General features: G+C 38.5%; 1 protein-coding gene across 3 annotated transcripts in view; it reads left to right on the plus strand.

The window, feature by feature from the left end:
- The window catches only part of ADAMTSL1 (ADAMTS like 1), a 394,276-nt gene that overhangs the window by 310,983 nt on the left and 56,633 nt on the right, over positions 1 to 26,660 (plus strand). For all 3 annotated transcript variants that reach the window (XM_074533419.1, XM_074533420.1, XM_014269810.3), the window contains 2 exons: positions 5,247 to 5,548; positions 10,200 to 10,329. In XM_074533419.1, the coding sequence (XP_074389520.1) occupies positions 5,247 to 5,548; positions 10,200 to 10,329 (432 nt within the window). The remainder of the gene's footprint in view (positions 1 to 5,246; positions 5,549 to 10,199; positions 10,330 to 26,660) is intronic.

The raw sequence follows: 26,660 nt of genomic DNA on the forward strand, positions 1-26,660 counted from the left end.
TACCAAACATTCCGTGTTGGTAACAAAGTGTTGTAATCTTTGTCAGCACAAATGTTTAAGGTGAGAAGGCCTTGCTGTCCTGTGTTGAGGTGCGTGTTGTTCTCCTATTGATGTCCATCCCTGAAGTAACCATTCACCAGGCATTAGAAATGTTATCTGAGGAAGGAGCCACTGTATCTTACTGTCTGACCTCTTCTTCTAGAATTCATTATACCTGCACAGTGTGACAGCCAGAAAGAACCACAGCTGTGATTTAAAAAGTATGCAGTTTTCTATGTATAGTGAGATTAGGTTTATGAGTAGTGGAGGGTTTCTTATAAGATTTCTAACTTTTGAAAAATGCTTTTTTTTGTTAACACCATGTCCAGATTTTAACATACTGCTATAAACAACCCTGGTGCTAGCCATAAAAAAAAGGCAGGGGGGGAATGGCAGATTGATGGGGGAGTGGGCAAACAATAATATCTGGATGCCAGATGGCACCATCATAGTGATGGGGCCAGCCCAGTAAAAAACAAAGGGAAATTCCTGACATGCATTAGCAGGGGCGACAGAGCCCTCAGGGAATTGGATATGGACAGAGAGACCAGTGTGGCAGAGGCACCCAATGTCTCTTTCTTACTTTTCAGTAGGTATTTATGCTTCTAAAGACACATAAGCTATTTTAGTTTGATTTTCCTTATTGAACAATTTCCATCATGTTCTTTATACCTGGTTCACAGGTTTTACTTCACAGTAAGTAAGTTTAAAACTTTGCATTACTGCTGTACTGTAAAAATTGAGCATGTTCTGATTGTTGGATTGCCAAAAAAAACGATAGTGCAGGCATATATCACTTTATCTACAGAGCCATTGCTTGTCCACTTTAGATTCACATAGTGAAAAGGAAGAGTCTTCATATTAATATCTGATATATGTGGTAGGTCAAAGGGAAGGTCATCAATGCACACATTAGCTAAGGATTGCTGTCTACTCATTCGAGGACCCACTATGCACAGTCACAACTACCAAAGATCTATGTGTAACAGCAATACAGGACAGAAACAGTTGTTCCCTGTGGAAAAAGGCAGCAGTGAATGAAAAGCACCAACAGCATCGAATAAAGAAACAAACCTGAAGGAAAAGTCATATTCAAGCAACTTAAAAGAAACTCAATAGAGGGATTGAATGGAATCACTCTGATTGGAATTGGACCTGTGCAGGCTGCCTCCAGTTGTAATACTCTGAAAGATGGAGCCTGATATTTTATCGATAAGTGGTAATGACCACTGTTCCATGTCTATGAATAATGACACCAGCAGCTGTCCAGTGCTGTTATGTGAATATCCTGTGGTGTTACCCAGGCCTTAAAATCCATGAAAAGGTGGTGTTTCCTGAAGAAAGAGGAAGGAATTGCATTTCAGCTCAACACAAGGATTCTGGAAGTCTGTTCTCAGTTCTGGATTCATCACAGAAAATTCCCAAGAATTTTCAAGCAAGCCACGGAACTTTTCATTTCACCAGTAGTATCTGAGTTTAGAGACCTTAATAGATAGGTGTCTCTGCCTTAGAATACTCAGTCCCACTGGTATGTGCATGTCTCAAAACCTCAGACTTTACCTAAGCCATGGATTTAACTAATGATGTTTTAAAATAAACAAACAAACAAACAAAGCAAAAAGGGGAAAAGCAAACAGAAAAACCATTAAGCAGTCAAAATTAAGGGCAATATGTAATTATGTCACAGTGAAGAAAATTAGCTATTTCTCCATAGCTCAAAGCACACCAGTCTGTATACACTTGTTTTTCTTCATAATATATTGTAGGAAACCATGTCCTAGACAGAAGGGGCTGTTGCTACATGCATCAAGAATTTTGAAAATCTCTGAAACACTCAGCAGAACTCTCTGTGGGTCTCACCCTGAACCCACTGTGACCTGCTCTGAAAGGTCTCCCACTGCTGAGCATTGGCGTTGTCTTCTGAATTCTCTTCTGACTTCTCCAGTTACGTATATATTTCTGTGTGGAGGGGAGTATAAATCAGTCCTTAGCTGAAGGAATGAGTTATTGCCTTTGGCATGTTTATTAGGGTTGTTGTTAGAGGGACAATTATTTCAGTGGAATTTAATTAAACAATATGGAATGACAAATGAAACACCTCAGTCATTTCCCATTCTCTAAAAAGTACTTCTCAGTATATCTATTCCACTACTTCCATTTTTAGGTAACTCAGAGGTTAGCATACAGAAATGCCTAATGCTGAGCAGTGAAAGACGGGCTATATGCAGGACAAATAACTTCAAATCCATGAACTGTCTCCTTCTTATTCATATACTTTTTGTGGTTTGCGCTCACCATTTGGCAGCATTTGTCATTAATGACAACACAAAGATCTTTGAAAGCCTTTATAATTTTCTGGTGTTAGGATGGTGGAAAATTTAGAAACATTGTAGATTTATGTTATAAATTCACTTTACATAAATGTTCCATTTGTAATGACCATTACTATATGGAGATTTCTTTGCAGGGTTTAATGAGTTTCCTCTCTTTTTTCTGCTTTTAACTCTTTTGATTCAGCTAATATTCTCTTTACCAGCTAACAGTTATATTAGAATTAAATCACATTTCCAATGTGAGAACTTAAAATGTAGAAATTGAGCCTAGATAGCTTTAAAAAAACCCAAATTCCTGCTGACTTGGGTGAAATAATATAATAGCTGGCATTTATAGATCAAGCGTCATTTTAAAAAGGATCCAGTCTTCTTTAGTAATGTTCTTACTTTTCTTTTGTGTCCTCTCCCTTTTTTTCCACGTTTGTATGTATGATACATGTCATGTGTAAATATTCCAAGTATTTTAAGTATCTCTGTTTTTCTAAATTAGTAATTTTAATACCTTCAAGAATATCCTCCCTTTTGGTTTGGAGTACAGGAGTTCTTCAACAAAGCAAAGTTACAGAACAATTTACAGTGTTCAAAACTATAAGAAAGACAGCTTCTGATGAAGACCTGGACTTTTTTTTTTCCCATAATCTGGTTAGTGTTTCTACCTCTCAGTTTACCAGGTTAAGAAGGTGTACATTTCAACTAGTCAAAATATAGCTAAGTGACAGTGGCTGATGCTTAACTGCTTCATCTCTGAAAGGAGATTTCCTGCATCAAAGTAGAATTTCAGCAGCTGCAGTTATAGTGGCTTGCCTGTGTTGCTGAAGTGTAAAATCCTCTCAGAATTAAAGATATCATCTTGGAAACAAGACTGATATTTTAAGTTAAAATGCCTTATGAGTAGAAAAATAGAACCACTTTGCATCATGAGTTTCCCAAAAGCTTTGCTCCTAAAAGAATTATCTCAGTCTTTGTAGCAGCATTAGAAATATTTTCAGATATTACAATAATATTTGCAATTCATTTCTTCCCTTTCTACTACTTTCCATGTATAGTTCTAGTAGCGGATGTCAGGTTTATAACAAGAATTTATAAAGACCCACAAAAAGTGGGTAAAGAGATGCACACTCCCTGCTCCAAAAGACTGTGATCTTCCAGTCAGGGATCCTGATATATACATCCTGGGAAAACACTGGCTTCCCTTTTATGTTTTGGATTTTTTTTAACTTCAGCATGAAGGGAAAGTCCTTTTGTCAGTGAGAGAAAGGCAGGGGATGAAAGGGAGAAGAGGGTAAAAATATTTTCAAATATGCTGATCACAGAACTAAATATCCCTTTACTTCCTATCAAAACTGTTAATGGGATTCCTATGGTTCCCCTTCCAAGGTAAGAAATGAGTTTGCTAGAGCCCCAGACCATAGCAGAAACAGACAGGTATATTGCCTTTAGCCCTGGTCAAAGCTGTCCAACTCTGGTGTGGCCTGTCAAAATAAAGACCAAAGGAAGATGAATAGTGTCAGTGACAGCCAGGTTTCCATGAAAAACACATCCCAATAGCTGAGTTTGCAGAAGCAGACAGATTCCAAATACTTATTGTTAATGAGGGGGTGTTGTCAGCAGGGATTGTTCTTGTGAGGTTCAGCGAGGATCGGTGCCAGATCCAGCCATTCATTCGTTTGTTCTAGTCCTTGAAGTATATCTACAACCCTTGCCTTAGAACTTGCCTGTGGCAGAACGTTTTGGAGAGCGGCCAATGGAGAAGGCAAGGCAGCCAGATAAAGCCATCTAAATTACCCTATTTTCATAACTTGTGTCAGTGCTCCAATGCCACTGACATCAGGTATCAAAGGACAGATGTTGCAGGTTATTTACCGGCTGCCCTGAAACTATTGTTTCTGCATAGATTTAGGTGTCAGCTTAGTTCAGCATGAGCTCAGCAAAAAAAGGTGTGCTATATTACTGCAACAGAGTAGTAATGATATCATATATATATGGGATGTGAATCTTAGGCTTGATAACTTTGAGTAAAATGCTAGTCCAGTTTATAGCACTGACATTGAAAAAGCAATGACGACAGAGAGAAACTGAGAAATTATTCCATTTTTGAGGAATTCAGTCTGTTTTACTGTAATGACAGCTGCAAAGTGCTTTTAATAAAATATTCATGGACTTCCAGAAGGAAAAATTTGGAGCATATAAGGGTTACTGATCAGTAAGACAAGTGCAACAGATAAACAAACCCACAATAGAAATTAAACACTGTTGCGTTTTTTTTTAATGAGAGAAAGGTAAATGTCCTGTGGGGAAAAAAAATTATTTAGATTTTTTAAATTTGCATTTATATAAATTTTAAAAGAAAAATAAACAACAACAACAAAAAAAAAGCTTAAGATATTATGAATTCTCTTCACCTTTTGCTAGCTTCAAATTAAGACTTGAAAACAGTTCCTGTGACACAAGAAAAACAATTGAAATTATTTTCCACGTAGTTCTGCAACTACCAAATAACAGCAGCCTGCTCAATACTTACTAGTGAAAAAAAAATTAACAACTAATGCAAAAATTATCTAGTTTGAATACTTGGAAAATGTAGCCAGTGGGACCGTCATGTACATTGGGCACATTGGGAGATTGCTAGATGCCTTGAACTGAGATGTTTTAGGATCAAGGTGGATCTTACAAGGGCTTGTCTTGCCTATTGGACATGAAGAGACCTGCTACTGAGCTGTCAATAGAACCTCCTGTGTGTAATTTTTAATAAATCTATGATGGGATGAAGTACTTGTTTTTCATTAAATAAAATTTTACCTAGATAGGACTATCCTGCTTTTGCTTCCCTGTCAGTTTGTGGACATAACTTGCCTTGCTCTCTCCCTCTCACAGGTTTATTCCTGAGGCTTGGTCCACCTGCAGTGTCACCTGCGGAGTAGGCAGCCAGATGCGGCTTGTGAAATGCCAAGTGCTCCTCTCTTTCTCTCAGTCTGTGGCTGATCTGCCCATGGATGAGTGTGAAGGTCCCAAACCCGTGTCTCACAGAGCCTGCTACACTGGTCCTTGCAGCGGGGAGGCAGCGGAATACACGCCAGAGGAGACTCAGCTTTTGTCTGGCAGCCTGCAGGAGCTCGATGAGCTCCATGACTGGGAGTATGAAGGCTTTACAGAGTGCTCAGAGTCCTGTGGAGGAGGTAAGTGCAAAATGTTTCTGTGCTGGATTTGTTTTCCTTCTTCAAGTGTGTGCTTGGCACTTAATGCCTGTGGACATACTGCTTCGCTATGGCTAGTTAGAGTCATAGAATCATTTAGGAAGGAAATAAAACTTTGAAATTGTTGAGTCCAAACATGTTTGAAAAGGCAAGATAAGGAATGCATAAAATCCCATGTGCACAACATATTTTAGCCCAGCACTTCCAGATCTGTGCTCAGATTCTCACTGAGAGTGCTCAGTTTATCACATATTTCTGTTTCCTTTATCAACTGATCACCCAAAGGCAATCACCGAAAAAAAGCTAAATGTTAAAGGGGTCTGATGGTACATGCTAATAATCACAGATAATTTTTAGTTCTTATCTCTTGGTTTGCTCTGTGCAAGCAAAAACATATGGAAGTAAATTGTCCTCCCATTGCAGATGAAAAAAATAATGGATATTTTAAGGGCTCAGCCATTCCCTATCTCCTATCAATAAGGGACATCAGCTCCTATCCCGGTGCAAAAGAAAACTTATGTCAAAATGGCACTAATTATGTGGTTGTCTCCAACAAGCACGCTTGGCAATTGTAGTTTCTCAAAATTAATCAAGTTCTCAGGTTGCACATACCATAGACTGTTAACACACGTTTCTGATATCATTTTTTTCCCCATCATTTTATCTAACTACTTCTGAGAAATATGTCCAGTCCAGTGTCTTTTTAATTAAACCTAGAGTTTTCCAGCTCTTGTCTTTTTACTTTACAGCTTTCAGGTGATTTAAGAAAGGATTACTGTAGAAAAATTCAAAATAAATACTGTAGAACTGAAAAAAACTCAGCATTTTATGAGTTAATAATAGGTACAGATTCACAGGTAATCGGTTATAGTCTTGAAAACCTCAATTAGTAGAAAATAATGCAGAGGTTTTCTGTGCTTGCCTTTGGCTTGCTGATGGTAGTCAATATTTAGAGCAGTCCACAGCTGTCAGACTACTGAAACTTTTGCTTTATTTCCTACACAAAAAAAAAAAAAAAAAAAAAAAAAGAGACACTAGTGTATGCTAAATTGTGAGAAACACTGATGTTACATGAGTACATGTCATGTGTTGGTGTTACTGGCATGCAGTAACAATTCATCACACTTTTACTGTGACTACCAAAACCTTAACAGTTCCTAGAAGTATCCTCTTGAAATGAAGTCATTTCTTAGAATACAGAGCTCATGCTTGTATTTTTCAAATGTAACTAACAGAGACTGATTTGTAGGAGATATTTTTCTTTATAAAGTTAATCTCTCAATTGTCAGCAAAAAGTTGTAGCTAAGATTTCTTTTTGTCTGACATCAACTCCAAATTTACCAGATTAGCAGATGCTAAGTCAGATATTTGTGTAGCTGTAGGTGCAAGACTGGTCAAACTAATTTTATTTGGTTTAGAGTCCTGGGAGAAGAAACTGGATAGATGCAGAAGTAACCTTTCACCTCCCAGAAGCAGCAACCAGAAGGAATGAGTTAGTCATGTAGTCTACTGCTGGTGGCTTCATTTCTCAGTGCTGTCATCAAATATCATGTAACAATTATTCTGTCCTGGTAGATATAAACATAGAATTCTCATTTGATGATGTTTTGAAAGTGAACTTAGACTGCCTAGATTCACACCCCACCATTCCACATTTTTATACTGTAATTTCCTATTGAGAACTGATTTCTTTTTTTTTCCCAAGAAAAGCAATTTAAAGCAGACAGCTTTTGTTCTAATCATATTGTGCAGTAAATAATGTTTTGAATTCAATTACTTGGCAAATGAACTCCCTGAAATTCATATACTTTTTTATAAATTAACTCTGTGCTGTGGAACTTCTGATTTATGATCAAAAATTTTTATATTTTCTAAATGTTCAATGAGCCATCCTAATTTAAAGCTTATAACCATTTGCCACATTGACATATCAAAAATAGATGGACAGTTATTGTCATTATGCTGAGACATACTAGTGTGAGATTCAAGAGGAAGCTGAAGAAAGTAATTCTGATAACATTTTTTACTGCTTGAGCTAGCCAGATTTTTTTATCTCTCTCTCTCCTTTTTGTTGCTTTGTTTGCTTGTTTGGTTGGTTTTTGTTTTGTTTGGGGGTTTTTTTGTTTGTTTCAGGGTTTTTTTGTTTGGTTTGGGTTTTTTGTTTTCTGGCACAAGCTATTAAAGCCAAAAAGTGTCAGTAAACATTCTAGCAGTCATATTCAGACAGGAACCCTTTTCTTTGATATCTATGCTGTCAGACAAGATTACTGGACCTGTCAAAGATAAAAAGAAATTTTAATAGACTAGAATACCTGTAGTATGGACAAGAATTATTGGAATTGCAATCAGAGATTACTTAGATGAAAGAAATAAGCATGAGGAATGAACTTACTGTAAGGTTTAAGGATGGTCGGATACTGAAAACTGAAGAACAGTAGCATCAGAGCTCAGCTATATGAATTTGATAACCATCAGCTTGAGAAATTGAGAAAAGTTTGAATTCAAGACCTCATAGTCATCACTTTTCAGTATTCAACACTGAAATAACAGGCAATGGAAAATTATTAAATTGATAATAATTGTTCAAGAGCTCACTGGTGACACCCTTCAGAGAAAAAAAAACTGAAGCTGTGGAAGTACACTCAGTTTACAGAACTTTATCTGAGAAGGACATACAGAAAGGGAGTGAGCTGTCTACCTAGCAAACAGAAACACGTCAGCCAGCATGAGGCAGGAATCTATAGTTTCTTTCCACAGAGTCTGGAAAAATACTTTTGTTGTTTCCATACCTCTGGATCAGCAGCCCTTCTTTCTTGGCTTCATCAAATTGTTCTCGATATCAGGCCTGCACAGATGTTCCATGCAAAATAGAGACCAGTAGTTTGAACACAGTGCCATTTCCCATCAGGTAGAGAAGCACCTCTGTTCTTCAGCCAGGAGCATTCCATCCTGAAGAATCCATATGCCTGTGCTTGCTGCACACAATATGGTTACATGCTCAACAGAAAAATGATTGAGCTAGAAAAATAATGAACATGACAGGGCAGTGAACATCTTGTTCATATATATAAGTTTTGTAAGTTTCTTTTCCTAGATATAAATCAGTACCATTAGTTCTGTCTTTTTACTAGGCTACCCACTTTACAATTTTTTTAAGTCTTTGGAGAGATGACTTAAATAACAAAATTGAAAATATGGGGCCACTCTGTAAAGAAGGAAACCACCACCAGCACTGGCTTTGGTGACTGACTTTGGCAATTTTGATGTTGATCTCCATGTCCAAAACTGTCAAATTTCTTTTTTTTTTTTTTGGTATCTGGGATACGGGAGACGCACTGCACAATCTGGTGCCGTAGCCATGATCTTAATAGGCTGACACACATAGCAGCCAAAAAATGGTTAACAAGCCTCTTTTCTGGGGCCTTAGCCTATACTGAGGTTAAGGAGAATGAATTTGTGAATAATGTCAGGAATACAGAGGCTGTGATCAGCTATATAGCACTTTGGTCCTCTTGAAGGATAGGAAATAATTTTTTGCCTAATGACATGCTCTGGAATTAGAAATACCAGAATATATTGTTAACTCTCTGACATGTTTTTGGAGGTCTTTAAGGTCTTACAACACTTTGTCTTGGTTTGGGTTTTTTCCCTTCACATTAGCATCTTTAAAAATTTGTGAGATATTTTGAAAAAGTGGTGTTTTTGAAACTGTAATGCAATTGGTGGGAGTTCAGTCTTTTCCTAACTTGGGTCTCAGGAATGAATGTAAAAACCATACTTTCATTGTATTTGAACCACTGTAGATCAGATTCTCAGGAAGTTCAGGCCAATTATTATCCTCAGACCCTCTCAGACCCCTTTTATCCATGGGGAAATAGATGTTTTCTCATCCATTCCTCTTCCATGTGGCATGTAATGTTGCAATCCCCAATGTTCTAGCTTTCTAACCTTGTGATCCAAAAAGCCTGTGATGCCCCTACTCATAGGAAAAGTGGGACTAACTGGTATGCCATATACTACATAAGGATTTTGGCTATAACAAGGATTTTCTGAGTAAAACTATAATAACCAAATCTTCCAGTTTCTCTAAGTCCCAACAGCTGCTGTTCTTTCCTAGGTCTCTCTAACCTGTTCTTTCCCAACTCTCAGATATACTCTGTGGGTTCGCATCTCTAGTTTGGGTGCAGGCCCATGGATGCAGAAGAGTAAACTGAGAAGAGCTGAATTGTCTGACCACGTTTTACTTTGCTTTTGCAAGTCAAACTGTTGGTTAAAATGCAGCATGTGAAAGCCGTGGCCATCTTCACACCTTAGCCTGCTTGGCCTGAGAAATAAAGTGCCTCATTGCACCTTATGCAAAAAGGGAAAAAATAAGAGCACTGGACAATTTTCTGTCCAGGGAGGTGAGCAGTGAATGAATCCATGGACTATTCCCTGCAGCACTGAGAAACCTCTCTCAGCTAGCCTGAAAGCAGTGACGAGTGTGCAGCTGGGGCTGCAGCCCCAGAGCTGCCAGCCCGAGGCTGGCTGTCCCCACGTGCTGCAGCCCTGCTGGTCCTGCTGGCCCACGGCTGGTCTTGGCTGCCCCTGCCGGTACTGAGAGCTGCTTGTGACCATTGTTTGTTGTGTGCAGGTGTCCAGGAGGCTGTGGTGACCTGTCTGAACAAACAAACTAGGGAGATTGCAGATGAAACACTGTGTGTTAGCAGCCGTCGTCCTCCACAGCTGCTGAAGTCCTGTAGCCTGGACCCCTGCCCCCCAAGGTAGGCGTAATTTTAAGTGACCCCGAACTCTATTGCGTTTCAGTCTGGAGGAACACACTGCCTCAATCATGCCTTTCTTAGACTGCAGGGGCTTACACCCTCTTCCTGCCACAATCATATTGACCAGGAAGTACAAAGCAGCAGTGAGACCAAAGGGCAGATCAGACTGTTTGCCTCTGCAAGTCCTTCAAGTAAACAGTTTATGGATTGGCTTAACTTTACCCAGAGTTTTGTCAAGTTTAAAGAGACTTCTCCAACCTCTCCTCTCAGGAAAGGTTTTGCAGAACCTGCTTGTCCCCGGCCTCAGGCAGTTTCCACAATCATGACCCTAAAACAACAGATCTTTCTCTGCAGAGATTCACATCTTCACCCTTGACAACAGAAAATAGCTTTTATGACATTCTTATGGTTTATTTAAATAGGGTCTGTCAAGTCTATAGGATGTACTGTATACATATTGTCTTTTTTCCCAGCTGTACGCAGGTGCATTTGCTCCACTGTGACACTGCAGCAGATTTTAAATACATTTACATATAACTTTGGACTATTTAAAACACTTAGTGCTGTCCAGGTGGTAGATATACCTTAGAGCATTTATGGATAGGTGTATGTATGGTTTATAAGACAACATGCTACAGAGAGGTATGTTGTTAATGAATAATAGTAGATTTGGGATATACAGAGAAGGTTCACATTAAAAATCAAAGACAGCCAGCATGAAATAATTATAAGGACATAAATAACAGTTTGGTTGGTAATCAGGATTTTGAATTTGTAACGGGCAGACACAAATAGATTCAAATTCCTTTACCAAAGCATTACAAGTACTGCTTATGGTGATACTGCAACCCTAACTTTGTTATATTGTCTTTAGTGCTGGAAATAGTACAGAAATATTATATAAACATTTGAAAAAATTACTTTATAGGTGGAACTCTTGGGGTTATTCATAGGTAGAAGCATCAGTGCTGCTACGAGTGCATGCTAGAAGATTGAACAACCACCAATTCTGACATGAAAAATAAGTACTCAGTAGTTAAGAAAAAGCAAAACACACTTCTGTAAGCCAGTATTTATGACTTTTGTTACAAAAGTAATCTGAGTAATTGTGTGAATACTCCTTGAATTAATCTGCATTATTATCCACAGCTCTGTGGTAACCTTGCTACCAGAGTGGAGCTACTTTAAAGCAGCCATAGGTATGCATTTCCCTCAGTGGAGTACAAGAGGATCATTCTGTAGGTGAGAATCAGCTTGTGAAGCAAAGGTGAAAGGGGATTGCTGCAGAGGGGGAAGACTAAGCAGCTTTAATCCACCCCTAGGGCTGCAACTGAGAAGAGGGGAAATGACTCTCTCCCCTGTATATACAACTTCTCCTGAAGCCCCCTCGGTCTGGAGGAAATTGCCTGTCTGCAGGCCCAGGATGAAGAACAGCACCTATTCTGCAAAACTGTTCCTCTGGTCAGAGCAAGCAGGCCTGCAGACTGCAGGCAGCATGGCTAATGGAAAGAGAGGCAACAAAGCAAGTTGATGTGTCTCCCAGGCAGGCTGTGATGGGATAATTATCTTATTTCCTTCGTGTTTCTGAAGTGCTACACCTAGCATTGTCACTGTGTTAAACACAATGGTATATTAATGAAAGAGTGTATAAAATCTTTTGTTTTATAATCATTATTCACAGGCACTCTAATACTTTTTTTAAGGAACAAGTAAATGACAATTTATTCAAATCAAGATTTTCTCCTTGTTTAAATCATAAGATACTTCAGAATCCTAATTAAAAAAAATTTGATCCAGGAGTCTGATGAAAATTTAGGCTAAAATCATGTCCTTATGTATGCTGATGAAGGCATTTCTACCCACTGACAAGTCCAAGAATTATAATACATTGAGGCTGTGAACTTAGATCTCTTCTACAGGAGTTTCCAAAATCTGTGAACCATTGATACTTCCCAGAGCTCTTGCTGATGACTTATAGAGAGAGCTGGCTGGTCTCATAGTGTTGGCTCTTCTCTCTGTTTTCCAGCTGCTTAAGTGCATTAACAGAAGCTAAAATTATAAAAACCACTTTCCTAAAATATTCTTGGTGTATAAGTGACTGCTAGAGTACACAGTTGTTGTGTGTAGAGGAGGCATTCCACTGAAAAGGCAACTGGGATGGTGATGAATGTCTAGGTAGCAAGAAAACACTGTCCACAGCATGAAGAAAAGGCTGAGAAGCCTTACCCAAGAGAATAAAAATTCTCTCCTTATGTATTTAGAGAAATTATTCCAGCGACATTTCTTGAACCTAAGCAACCCAGTATGCTTAGAATTTAATGATTATGTCTAAAATCTAGTACAGTTAAAGATCTTGCTTAGGGAGAATGTTTAAATGTTAGAACTGCAGAGCTTAATGCTGCTTCTGCTACGGGCATTTTTGGTTACATGGGAGGCTACTCTGTAGCCTCTCAAAGAGCTAGTCCTGTACGATGTAAATAATTGTTTTAGCTGTTTTACTATAGATAGACAAAAGCACTGAACTGCAGAATCTCATCAGCCTTTCTGGAGGGTCAGAAAAGCCCTCGAGAAAGAAATTGTAGAAGTAGTAGGTGAAGAGTAATTTCATTCTGGTTTTGAGCCATCTTTTTTCTTTTGGACACTTTAGAAGAATGATACTAAAAGGATCTGCACAGTAACTGGGTTAGTGTTCATTTTGTTCCTTACTGAAAAAAGAGGTGTATAGATTAGAAGACTTTCTTGCTCACTTAATACTTGAAATTAATCTATGGTGTCATCAGCCTTTTCAATCTGTAATTTTGGAACAGAATATAGTAAAAGGTAAAACATACTGGTAATATACTTCACATTTATGAAAACACTGAGAGATGATGGTGCTTGAACAGCAGCTGAGAATGCTTTGAAATTTTCTTTGGAATTCTGGCTTAATATCTTAGGACATTACTGTTCTGAGTACATGGAAGAGAAACAAAAACTAAACCACGGAAATCTGTCTTCAGATACTCACAGCTGTATGGAGTCAGAAAAATACTTAGAGAAGAAAGATTAAGAATCAGGAAGAGCTGCACACAAAAAATTTGAAGATTTCCTCCATATTCAAATCCCAATTGAGTCTCCGGAGGTTTCAGATTTTATTGAGAGTTTTTTGCTTATTGCTTCAAGAACAATAGCAGAGAAAGAGTCCAGACCCTCTTCTCCTGGAAAGCAGTGTAACAAAATTTCCCATTTTGAACTGAATTAAGAAAAGGGGAAACACTGCAGAGCTGATTGCTAAGATGGGAGCTAATAACTGACTTTCAACACAATAGTTACAGAGTAAAATTTGTTGTCATTGACTTAGTTTAAAATTTCTAGAAAAGGATATAGCTTGTTTTGATGAACTAGGAGAGCCAGCATGCTTCCTACAGGAAAGAGAGGAATGAAGACTATGACAATTTTAATTCAGTCATTCAGTCATTACTTAATTTGTGTCAATCAAGCTGTACCACTTGAAAAATTACATAGCAATAACTGAACAGAGCACAGTCTTCCAGAAGTAAACTCAGAATAGCTGTTCAGTGTCTAAAAGTTTCTTCTCTAAGTGAAAAATACAAAAGAGAAGATCCCTCAGTTTTGCTAATTGCTATGTTAGTATTCTAAACTACCAAAAAAAAAACAAACCCCAAACAATTAGAAGAACCCTGTTTCAATGTTAGCTTGACTGTTTTCAGCAACAAAATGACTCACATGCAAAATGTGTCTTTTCCTAAGCCTCCACAGCCTGAATTACAGAGGCAGTCATCATCTAATCAGATATAATTGCTCTTGTTTATAAGACCAACAGCATGAGCACCTCATGCTGAGCCAACAAGCTCTACCAAAGGGGTGAAAGAGAATGTTGTAACTCTGTTGTTAATTATAACTGCTCAATAATTTGGTCAATGCGTGTTGAAAAGTTTTGGTAAACATGTATGGATGGAGTAGTGAAGAGAAAATCAAAGCAATGACAACCAGATGGCTGAAAATTGAGGAAATTACAGGCAATTTTTACAGCTTTGTTCATGAATATTTTCAAAACTGAACTTTTATTTCTGTGCAACAAAGAACAGCTGAATTCTACAAAATGAAGGGAAAAAAAAAAGAAGAAAAAGCAGATGGTTCTAGGAATAGCACAAAATTTCACCCCGGCACTCTCCCTTTACCATTTCAATCCTCTGTGGTTTGCAGGAAAAGACAGGAAACTATGCAGGAAAAGACAGGAAACTATCTGAGTAGTTCTGATACCTAACTGAAAGGGCAAACGTTGCCTGAGTTAGCCTTGGTTCTACCTCATTGCCTAATTTTATTTTTTTTTTCTTTCTTTTTCTTCTCTTCTGTGTCAGCTTGATTTGTGTTTGTGTGATGAATCACCTGTTCTTATTTTAATGTTTATTTGCCAAATGTGGTATTGTCATCTGTTTTGCTCTGTTTGCCAGCTGAAGTTAAACTACAAAGGATTAAAAAAATCAACATTCTTTTTCAAGGCATTAGATTGCTGGTAGACCAGACTCAGCATAAGGCATGCTCCCATCAACAATCTGAAGTTAGTTCAATATGGGTGAAAGGGCCAGAGCTTTCTCTAATCCATTACAGGGGACCTGTGTGTGGAAGGGTGTTAATACAGATGTGTTCTGCATTGGTGGGGGGAAATACTGGAGCATCTCTATATAGTTCATGAAGAAGGTTAAAAGGTCTGCAAGTCATTATGTCTACAGATATTGCACTACAGCCTTACTGGAAGGGGATACAAATTATTTTTATTATCAAAAACTACCAGTTCTTGCATTTTGGAGTTTTTTCAGAGTTGTAAGTTAGAATTAGCATTAATGAGGCAAAGATGGTATTAGCGTCTCTTTGTGATGCAGACAGGTTTTCAAATCCTCACAAACCAGTGACGTATTTTTTAAATGGGATGCATTTAGGTCTATTTTTAGCTGAAGCACATTAAGAATGGCTTTGGGACCCCCTTAAGGTGTAGCCCATAGAGCCTCCTGGGATCACAGACCACAGCTTGGACTGTGATGGAGGAGGTTGGAGAATCAGACATTAGAAGGAATATGCTGTCACACAGGGCAGATTTGCCCTTATTTGATGCCTTCAGTTTGAGTAACATCTTAGACTGAAGCTGTGGACCTGATAAGGGAATCATAAGGTCATTTATTCTCTAGCTTTATTATGCTAAACACAGGCCTATATAGGGACATCTAAACAAACTGCCCTCCCTAGGTGGCTCTGTTATGCTCTTAACCTGCATTACCTGCAGGACTACCCCCATCACTGTAGTAAAACCCTGGCCTTAAAACATATTAATCTGTGACCTAAGAACATTTCTCTTCTCTCCCCTTTTCTATAATATAATCTCCTGCTTTGCACCCTTCCTGGCTCTCAAGAGATTGTTCAAGATGTGTCTGGCAGCCTGCCCTTCCCCTTTCTCTTTGGTTCTTCTCTCTGGCTCCCCAATGTCCTTTACACAGCTGCAGTTACAGTGATGTCCCCAGGGCAACTCTTCTCAGCCATGTGTGTCCCATGGAAATGTGAAGCAAAGCAACTTGCAAGTTCGGAGGGTCGGAGGAGCTCGGGAGCCTCCATTATGCCCTGCCGCAAGCTCTTCTAGTTTAAAATTTCAGAAGTCTTCCCCCATTTTGCTTTTCAATAATATGATGATTCCTTCATTCGGTAGTGTTACAATAAGAGACATTTTCCTTCATTTCAGCTTCTATTTCCATCAGACTACTATCACCATAAAATATTAGAGTGCAATTACGTTTTTTTAGTAACTTCTACCATATATCCTTCTTACTTTGAATGATAAAACACACTTCTTTATCAAAATACTGTATACTGAGATAGGTTATTTTCCTCTACACAGATCTCCAGTTCACTAATTTCTCCAAGTTAGTACACCATTGTGTTGAAACAATTCTGTCATGCCCTAACACGGTTTTGTTATAGCTTGGTTTGTGATGAGTATTATCTTTAATTTGTGCTAGGGACTTACTGAGTTCCTCTGGAGAGCAGACTTACTCTTCTTTTTGTTCCTGACACAGTTAATTTTATGGGTTTCATCACCTTAATACAGTTCACTTCTCCTAACCTTTCTCTTCATTTATTCTAGAATTTAGAATCCACTGCCACTTGATATTTTTCACTTTTTTGATCAAATACCATCACACTCCAATGTTTCATATGTTAGCTTCTACTCCTCATTTTTTTCTCTAAATTTATTCTCAGTCTTCATGAGTATTAATTTACTGCCTCACCCGCAGGATTTCATTACCCAAAGAAGCTTTCCCAACAGCAAAAAACCCCATGTCTTTCCTTTTGCACCAAATATGAAGTCAAACATTTTGTAGCATATTTAGCAGAATTAACTTTTTCACTTCAGCATTAACATATGAAAGAAGCTACAGGGTCTTCTAAATTGTTGATTTTACAATCTTCACTTCCTTTAAAAAGGGGTGAACTGAGCAGCGCCATTATATCTGTCACTTGCAGTATTGCTGAAGTAATTTGTAAGACTCTGAGAAATACCCAGTACTTTCAAACCAATAAACCTTTATGGATGAAAAGATAAGATGAGCAAAAAAAAATTAAAATGTGGCCCTAATTCTTGAAATGTATTGTATGGTTCTTTAACATAGTTACTCATCAGGTTCACACATGAAATAAAAGATGCACACATGAAATAAATGGAGAAGGAGCCCTCACTTCCATTCAGTTTGGAGTGAATTAAGTACCTATTAAAGGAGTCAGACTGATGAAATTATGAATTCTCTATCTGCCAAGCAGGTCTGTCGCATCTCCAGAAGCACAGCAAGACTTATTTGTGCCCATGAAAATTTCCATCTTCAATGTGCAATTACCCATTAGAATTGTGACTAAGCTGATGTACTGTGTAATCTAACCAGCTGTTAGTTCATTCACAGCTTTGGGAGACACTTGGAGCACTCACAAAGAGTTCTGTGCATCTAATTACCAACCAATGGATCCACAGATTTGTAACTGTGTTTTATGGAAGTGTATTTGTTTGTTTAATTGTAATGCTTACATTGTTCAGGTCTGAACAAATATTTTCGGGTACATAAGACAAATACATTTCCCTTCCCATGAGAGAGCAAGCTGCATTGTCTAAAGTCTCTATTTTCTGCAAGGTCTAAGAAACCAGTTTCTCACTCAGGAAAATTTGGAGAAGTGCATTAAGTTACCATTCTGGAGTATGTGGATTCTGCACACAAATCTATGTAGATATAGCAGTTAGGATGGAGATATGATGTGGTTTAATACCTTTAAATTTGCCTATGTACATCATAACTTTTATTATACCATCACTTTGAATAGCATTTTTTCTTCCATTGAGTCAGAATCATTTTATACTTCCATATAGTTGTGTTTGATGGTTTGTGGGTATAACATGAGTTTAGAGCCTCCCCACACTAAGTGAGGAGCACCTGTATGTTCTGGTCTCTAAATGTCAATGTGAAAAAAGCATCTTTTAATAGTGAAGAGTGAGTGGACTACTAAATATATTATTGGTTACAGTTTCAGGATCTTTAAATATAAAGTAAAAAGGAATAGAATCATAGAATGGTTTGAGAAGGACCTTAAAGATCATGTATTTCCAACACCCCTGCCATGGGAAGGAACATCTTCCACTACACCAAGTTGCTTAGAGTCCCATCCAACCTGGTCTTGAACAGCTGCAGGGATTGTGCTTCCACAATTTCCTGGGAAAGCTGTGCCATTGTCTCACCACCCTCACAGTAAAGACTTTATTCCTAACATGTAATCTAAATCTACTCACAGTTTGAAGCCTTTTCCCTTTGTCCTGTCAGTACATGCTCTTCTAAACAGTCTCTCTCCATCTTTCTTGTAGGCTCCCTGCATGAAAGGAAGGACTTGGAAAGCTGCTATTAGGTCACTCCAAAGCCCTCACTTATCCTGGGTGAATAATCTCAATTCTCTTAGCCTTTCCTCACAGGACAATTTTTGCATCCCTCCAATCATCTTCATGACCTTCTGCGGACTTTCTCCATCAGTTCCATGTCCTTCCTGTGCTGGGACCCCAGAGCTGATGCAGCCCTGCAGGTGGGCTCTCAGCAGAGCAGAGCAGAGGGGCAGAATCCCCTCCCTCCCCTGCTGCCCACGCTGCTCTGGATGCAGCCCAGGACACGTTTGGCTCTCTGGGCTGGCAGTGCCCATGGCTGGGTCATGCCCAGCCTCTCATCCCCCAGCACACCCAAATCCTTCTCCCCAGGGCTGCTCTGATCTGTTCATCCCACAGCCCGTGTTGACACCAGGAGTTGCATTGACCCTACATGAGATTCCCATGGACCCTATATAAAATTCAGCATAGAATACTGGTTCTGGATGCACCCTTGGAACAAAATTCCTATACTGACTTTTTTGCCCTATATTGCCAGAAGGACATGGAAGGGAACTCAGAGCAGAACATGGAATGTCAGCAGACATTTTGAGTTTCCTGAGTTCAATCACAGTACCATATGGTTATATAGATACATTCTTAGGTTCTTTCCCCTGCTAAAAAAAAATAGAGAAACACTGTGTATGCTTTAATTTGAGAGACAGTCTGTTTGTATCTTCTTCCTTGGTTAAATAGTTCAGGAATAGGTCATCCTATTGAAAATATTTTCCTTGTAATGCTGCCAGCCAGGTCAGCAAGAAGCTCATGTTATCTGCTGGTTTTGTGGCAGTGCTGCTCATAAAACTTGGATTTGCTAGAGAATTACTGAAACCTGTCACTGTTATCTGAACACTCATTCATTAACATACTTACTTTGTCCATTCTGTGAACATCTTTGCTTCTTTCCTGCCCTTATCGTTTCAGGAAAGGCTTCTTTAGATTTAGGGAGAGACTTTGCAATAGCCTGTGGTTCCCTGGGCTGTTGTATGAGTGCGACCCGGCCAGCTGGAACCCTAGCCCACACGGACTTGCACAGACAGAAATAAAAGAGAAGCACTCTTCTCCACGCGGGGATGACAATCCTGTTTGTTGGCCTGGGATGGGACGCTCTGGTTCCTGCGACCACCCAGGCGGAAAAGAGTGTGTGGCACCCTTGCAGTGGAGTTTTATACCCAGGGATGGGGGCGGGGAAAGAGGGCAGTGGCCAATGGGATCCCTTGGGGCGGGGTGAGGGGAGGGGCACCCATGGGACCGCCCACCAGGTGTGCAGCACAGGGGTGGATGGGGGAAAGACCATGGGATAAGAGAGGGGGGAATAAGCTGCATAACATACCATACTCAGTACAAGCTTCCCATCACCCAGGGCAAAACAACTACTAAATAAACTATTTAGTGCAATGCAACAAGTCTTGTTAATCTGTAAGACAAAATCACACGTTTCATGAATATTGATCTTAGAATTTGTGAAGTCAGGCTTTTTGTGTATTATTTCTGTGCCATCTACATCCATATGTAATTTTTTTAAGTTTCAATTTAGAAGGAATTTCAGATTAAAAATCATCACTTTCTCAGATGTACTAAAATCAGCACATGTCTCACCACAGAACTTCTTCTTTGTTTGTGTTCTGGTATCTGTAAGCTTGCTGATGTCTTCCTCAGGAATAGCAGGGTGTTTTAATATTTTCCTTATGTTGTAAAGGTAGGTCTAAAGAAAATGTGTTGGCTTATGACATAGTCCTGTATGGAAAGCACCAGTGTGGAAAGAGCTAGGGGGCTTTCAACATAAAGCAGCTCTGTCATGGGCAACAACGTGTTAGTATTTTGTAATTTAAGCCCAGATGGCAGCTCAGCACCACGAAGCTGTGCACTCACACCCTCGCCCCTCAGTGGAATGGGAAGGAGAATCAAAACTAAAACTTGTAGGTTGGGAGAGGAAGATTTTAATAATTAAAACATAAATAACGTATAATAATTACAGTAGATAATGAAAATGAGAATGATAACAAAAATGACAACAAGAGAGGAAGAAAAACATGGAGGAACAAGAGATGCACAATATCGTTGCTCACCTTCTGACAAATGCTCAGACCCATCTCTGTACCCCAAACAACCCCCCTTCCAGGTAACTTTTCCAGTTTATTTATCAGGCATGACATCCTGCAGTTTCCAATATTCATTTGACTGCTATGGGTCACCTATCCTGGCTATGCTCCTTCACAGGTTTTTTTTCTGATCCTCCTCATTGGCAGAGCACAAGACTTAAAAAAAGTCCTTAATATAAACACTACTTAGCAGCAAACACAATAGCAGTACGTTATCAACATTATTCTCACACTGAATCCAACCAACTACAGACCAGGAATTAACTCTACCTGAGCAGAAGCCAGGATATTTTTCCTTTGGTTCTTTGCAACAGAATTATGTAGACTGATCTGCAAAATTTATTTCATAAATTAGTAGTTCTTGTGTTTCTGCATTGCTTGAATGTAGGTTTAGGGTAATGTACATTAGCTCAAACTCACCCTTGTGTAGTTCCCAGTATGTTTCCTCCATGGACTCCTCATTCAGCTTCTGCCACCTTCTGTTACAAGTTCCACTTGTGCAATTTGTGTTCTATTCCTCAAACCTCCCAATATTATTTCTTGAACCAGCTTTCCACCTTTACACTGATTTACTCTTTTCCTTACCTGTTAACTGCTTCATTCTTGAAAGACCTACCAAGGATCTATTTTCATTGTATCTCACATAATAAATTAAACAACATCCTTGTAACAAGTTGCTACTTTAAGCATAAGCCAAATCTAAACTGGTATTTATTTATCTCTTTAAACCTAACCTGGTCTGTGTGGTTATATTAAAGACTGCCATTGCTATCAATTACCTCAATGCTGAAGTTACCAACCAGAATAAAAGTCTTCTGTGAGGCACTCTTCAGTACCCAGTATGACTGCTAATTCCTCAAACAACTTCCCTGCCAAACCAGTTCACTTACCTGAAGCTGCCTTTTCATTTTCCTGTGGGGTTTGTGCAATCTGTATCTGCAAAAGTCCCCTGAAAGATGCACTGCACAACCTCCCACTGTTCAAAATGTTGACAGCAGAACACAAACTCTCTTTTCTGTCCTGCCTGAATAGTTGATGTTCTGTACCTCCGATTCAAGGGACAGCAAGATTTTTTAAAGTGCAGAACCTTATAAATATTGCTTGAGGCATGTCATAAGGTTACTCTAGCAATCAGAATTGTCAGCTATAGAGTTGCTTTTACCCTCTGTACTTCTCTGACTTTTGAGTTCCTTCTCTATGTTCCTCTGTTTGGCTCTGTATATAAATACTGGCTCCCTGCCACAATCAGCTGTAATGAGCTGCGATGTTAATTGATATCAGTAAGTTTACAGAGTGCAGGCCACTTCTGTCACCTACCACAGCACTTTCATTGAGCCTTTGATCTGCTTATTTGTGTTGTCTGCATATCTCTAATGGCCTTCCTTCACTTCAAGGAAGACACTTTTTGAAGAAACACCTCATTCTGCCTTGAGCACAACAATCTCCTGAAACCTTTCCTGCCTGTTGAGTTTCCTTCTCACAGTGCAGACACTGTGCAATGGATACTGCACAATGGATTTTGTGAGGCTGGCACTGAACAGCTCTAAGTATTAATTGTTTTTTCTGGTTTTGCTAGTGATGATTTAAAAGTACTTTCATTGTATTTTCATTTTTTTATATTTTAATGACCATTGATTTTTTCAGAGCTTAGTTAAATCTCACTTTTCTTCTGAAGTATGTGTGTATTGTATGTATATTTGTAATGTTTGGTTTACTACAAATTGAACCACGGTAGTAGGGAAATCCCTTCCTAGAGAAATCAGATCTGTGTTTGAACACCAGGGTTGAGGTCTTTGCTCTCATACTTCATTTCAAAGGAGCAGTCAGATTTTACTGTGAGTGATTTACCATCTGGATGAAAAATAACTTGTACTTAAAGTCTTGGCTTTTGCCACCTTCTTTGAGACTTCTTTGGTTATAAAGTCAAGAACTGACTTGGGAGTTGTCATCTCAGTCCTGTAGCTTCACTACAAGAAACTATGTAGTAGCCATCCAAATGGAATGGATGTTATATATTCCTGCTCTTCAGAGCTTAAGATCACATTCTGACATGGTATTTAAGATGTGATACTTAGCATATTTACTCAATCAAAAATATATCTGTTAAATGAACCTCAAGAAAGCTCATTTAACAGCTCAAATGAGCCTTTCACACCTGAAGCAGGAAACTCTGCCACAAACCCTTTTCTGGGTTCATTAGGCAAAAGGAAGGGAGGAGATGCTTGAGCTGTGAGCAGACCTCTCTGTCTTCATAGCCAAATGGAGAATGCACAGGTTGACAGAGGACAGGAGACAGGAGGAAACCAGTATTGATATAATATGTGATTTACTCAGCCTGTTGTACGCACATATCCCTTGTGCACTGAGGAATGTCTTTATGCTGGCAGGTGTCAGATGTTAAGTCAGATGCTTCCAGGCAAACCTTTCTCCACACTGATGAATATTTATTTTATAAATAAGAAGAGCTCTTTTGTATCATTTTCATATGCTTTAACCACATAAAAATGGCAATAATTTCATTTTTTGAACTAGTTTGGGAGGTCTTTCTCTAGAAAAGTGTTTACTTTTCCTGTGCAATGTTCAATTGTCTTGGCACGGGTAGAAGGGACTCTGTCAGCATTAAACCACATCCCTAGATAATTTTCTTATAACACCTAACACCTTAGAGAATGATTTGGGGTTTACCATATATGTTGCGCATATGGGAGCTTGTCCAAAGTTGTCACCTACATAGAGCTTTGGCTCAAGACTACAAGTTCTACCTACATCATTTACTTTTTCCAGACTGATTATGGGCATTGAGAGAGTGTTTTGTACTGAAGGCTCGTAGCCCTGCCGGGGCCACAACTAATTCTACTGTCTTATCTTGCCATGAGTAGCTGCTTACTAGCCAGTGCCACTTTCTGATCTCTCTAGCTAGCAGAAGTATTGTCTGATCTCCAGTTCTCGTGACAGTGAGAGGGACATTTCAAAACTGCAGTTACAGTGCACTGTTCTCCCTGTTGTTACTCATGATGCAATAATGCCTAGAGGCTCCTGTCAAGCTGAGACTCCTGTTGTGTAGCTGGTAGAGAAAGAAGAATAAGATAACATCTCTGCTGTGAGGTTATTACCTAGGCAGGCAGCATGGACAAAGCACAGTGTGGGGGGAAAAAAGCCACACCAAAAAAAACCACACATCACTTTGTTGTGATTTTGTGAATATGAAGTTGAGACGCAGGTGGGAGAATGTTATGATCCAGCCCAGTACTTTACAATTCCATTTGGATTTAGAGAGAATATACCCACACTCACAGGGTTGCCCATGTTTCACCAGTTCTGGTGTCACTCATTTCTGGAGTTCACCAAAGAGCCAGGAACAAGATCCTGCTCTCTTGATCCTCCAGTTCTTCACCTGAACTGCTGGGGTACAATATGATATTGATACCTTTATTTTTTTTCTATTGAAAGAAAGAAGGAAAGCTCCTTTCTAATTAAAAATTAGATGTTTAGAACTTTACAGGTTTGCATGTTCATGTCACGTGTTGGAATTTTTTAAACGGCCTTAAGCTGATAATAAATGCCCAAATTTAATTCAAAGACCACAGAAAGATTTTTGTTAAGTATGTAAAGATCATTTCCCTATTACAAATGGCATAGTTAAACTGTCTTTTGAGAGAATCTCTAATATTTTTAGATTTACAGTAATAGCATGGAATAATGGTCCTGTGGGGGTAACCACAGATTATTGAGTCTTTTTTGGCCATTGGAGCTTCAAAGTTGTTCCTTTTCTTTTATTCAGGGGCGCTGTGAGTATTTACATTTTAAAATGCACTGACCATGATAACTGAAGGAACTGTTTGTTGATGTGGAATTAAGCATATGCATAAGCATTCCTTAAATAAGCCTAATTTATTTAATGAGAATGTTCCAGAAAATAGCACTTTATTATTGGTCCTTTAGCGATTAGACTTACAAAAATGATGGTAGATCAGATTGTTAGTCCAATTCATAATATATACTGGCTGATAAATTTCCCAGCTGGTATTTTTCTGTTCATAAGATCTGTCCATTACTAATTCACTTTGTTAGTTTCTAGTTCCTGGAAATGCAAGAAATGCAGTGTTTTGGTTCACTGGGGTTTTCATTAAATTTTGTCTAGTTTTTAGACTACACCCATCCCTTATCATTTGTGTGTAAGAGAAACTAAAGGAAAAGCATTGCCTTGAGCAGTCAGATCTGGTACTTCTGAAACTACTTCAGAAACTACTGAGTCTGCCTATCTTCATGTGCATTACATGTCCATATAGTTGACCAACGCTAAAAAAACTACTAAGATATCCTTATGGAAGAAAGAAATCATTCATTTGGAAAGTTAAAGGTTTCTATGAACAGTTTTGGTTTTGAAGTTTTGATAATACTTGAAAGAAGTTGTATTTTCGGACCATCCTCTGCTCCCTAAATATTTCCAGTAGAAACCTGTTTTCATCCATGTTCATTTGGAAAATGTTCACCCATGTGTGATACATGTGATACGTGTATCAGGGATACATATATTACTGATAGACATATATTTATTTCAGCACATCCAGCCCTATGAATTACCTCTTTCCTCTTACATTCCTCTTTGCTAGCCATCTCTAAATGAATTTCTGGTTTTGAATTTATATAGTTTTTGTTCAATCAGTTCAAATATTCAGTGTATTTTATGTATATCAGTAGAGTTATGTATCTATATTCTGAAGAGGATGAAAACGTTTTGAAATCTGTTTCATATTAAATACAGTTGTTGAAATATTTTTAAAGTCTAGTTTGGGCTTACATACATAAACACTACTTAGATATTTAGGAGGTGGAGATGGACAACTGGTGAACTGACAATCCTAGAGCTAGAACAAGCCAGGGCTTTAGTAGCATAAATGCACCAAGGTCCTACTGTATGATAAGGCTATATTTTTATGTTGTTTCTCTGTTACCACATGTTTGTAGAGTTTTGGGCAGTAGTGAAGGAGAAAGGAGAAGGGATAAAATGTATGTTTTGGACCAAAACTATGCAATTCTTTCACCAGGTTCTGAAAAGTAATATGGGAAGTACCAAACAGATGACTTTCAGCTGTTCTATAAACCAGCAAGTATGCAGATTGTTCCTAAAGTCTATACCTTAACAGCAGCTGCAGTCAGCTTACAAAGATATCACAAGTTCCATTTGTGCAAGGTTCCTTTAGCTTGATTCTGTAACTACTCTATTTAGCCTTTAAAGTGTAAGATTCTCTCCTATTTGAGTTTTAATTCTGGTACTGACAGATGCATATAGGACATTCTTTTTTGTATGCCCTGTGTGTGAGTCAGTATGGCCAAAACACCCAGAAGAAAAGATAGAGGATTTCACAGCTAAGTACCACATGAACTAGGACAGGACATATTTCAGTTAGCATTATGTAACACTCTACAATAGGGACAAAACAGCATTACTCTAGAAAAACAGTAATATGTATATATTTTTAAGATTATTATCTCCAACAGTACAAGTATTCTAGAAACCAGTTGGTAAATTTAGTAGGATAATATTAATTCAAAATGTTGCAATCACCTTTAGTTGTTATAAAATAATTCTACAGGCCTGTAATTCTATAAGATTATCAGTGGTTTTCTCTGTGCTTCTTAGGACGTTGAAATTCATGTAATATCATTTATGGGTTCAGTTATTTGCACATCCATACTCCACTTTACACATGTTTGTTTTATTCTACATTCTTTGTTTTCCATCTGTGAAAGCCCATATAAGTCACTTGGGGCTACAAAAGTACAAGGGTAAGAAGTATTTGACCTCACAGTTTGTGAGCTCCTCAAAGGAAACTCCTCTTTAATTCATCTGAAAAGAATTGTGAAAAAACAATGTTAGTTATGGGAAGGGTTACAGATGCAACCTGCAACATTCAGAAATTTTAAACACAAACAATTCAGAAAAACAAATCTCTTTTCTTTATGGAAATACAGCATTTCTTTCTGGAAGAAGAAACAGACACCCTCTTCTGAAGAAGCCAAGATGTCCAAAAGGTTTATGTGGCTTGTTAGCCACTGAGATGTGAATTGCCAACAGAAACATTTTGCATTTAACCAATAACAAACAAAATGTTGCTGTAGGCAACAGCTACTGCCAGCACTTGAAAAAAAGAAATTCTGGCAACTAACCATGTATCAAAATAGGTTCTAAAGTAAGAAAATGCCTTCTTTTCACCACCTACTTAAACATCTTATTTTAGATTGCACCAAAACTGAAGAGTAGATGATATTTCCATTAATTCTGACAA

Source organism: Zonotrichia albicollis, chromosome Z (assembly GCF_047830755.1).
Source record: "Zonotrichia albicollis isolate bZonAlb1 chromosome Z, bZonAlb1.hap1, whole genome shotgun sequence".
In the NCBI taxonomy this organism is placed as follows: Eukaryota; Metazoa; Chordata; class Aves; order Passeriformes; family Passerellidae; genus Zonotrichia; species Zonotrichia albicollis.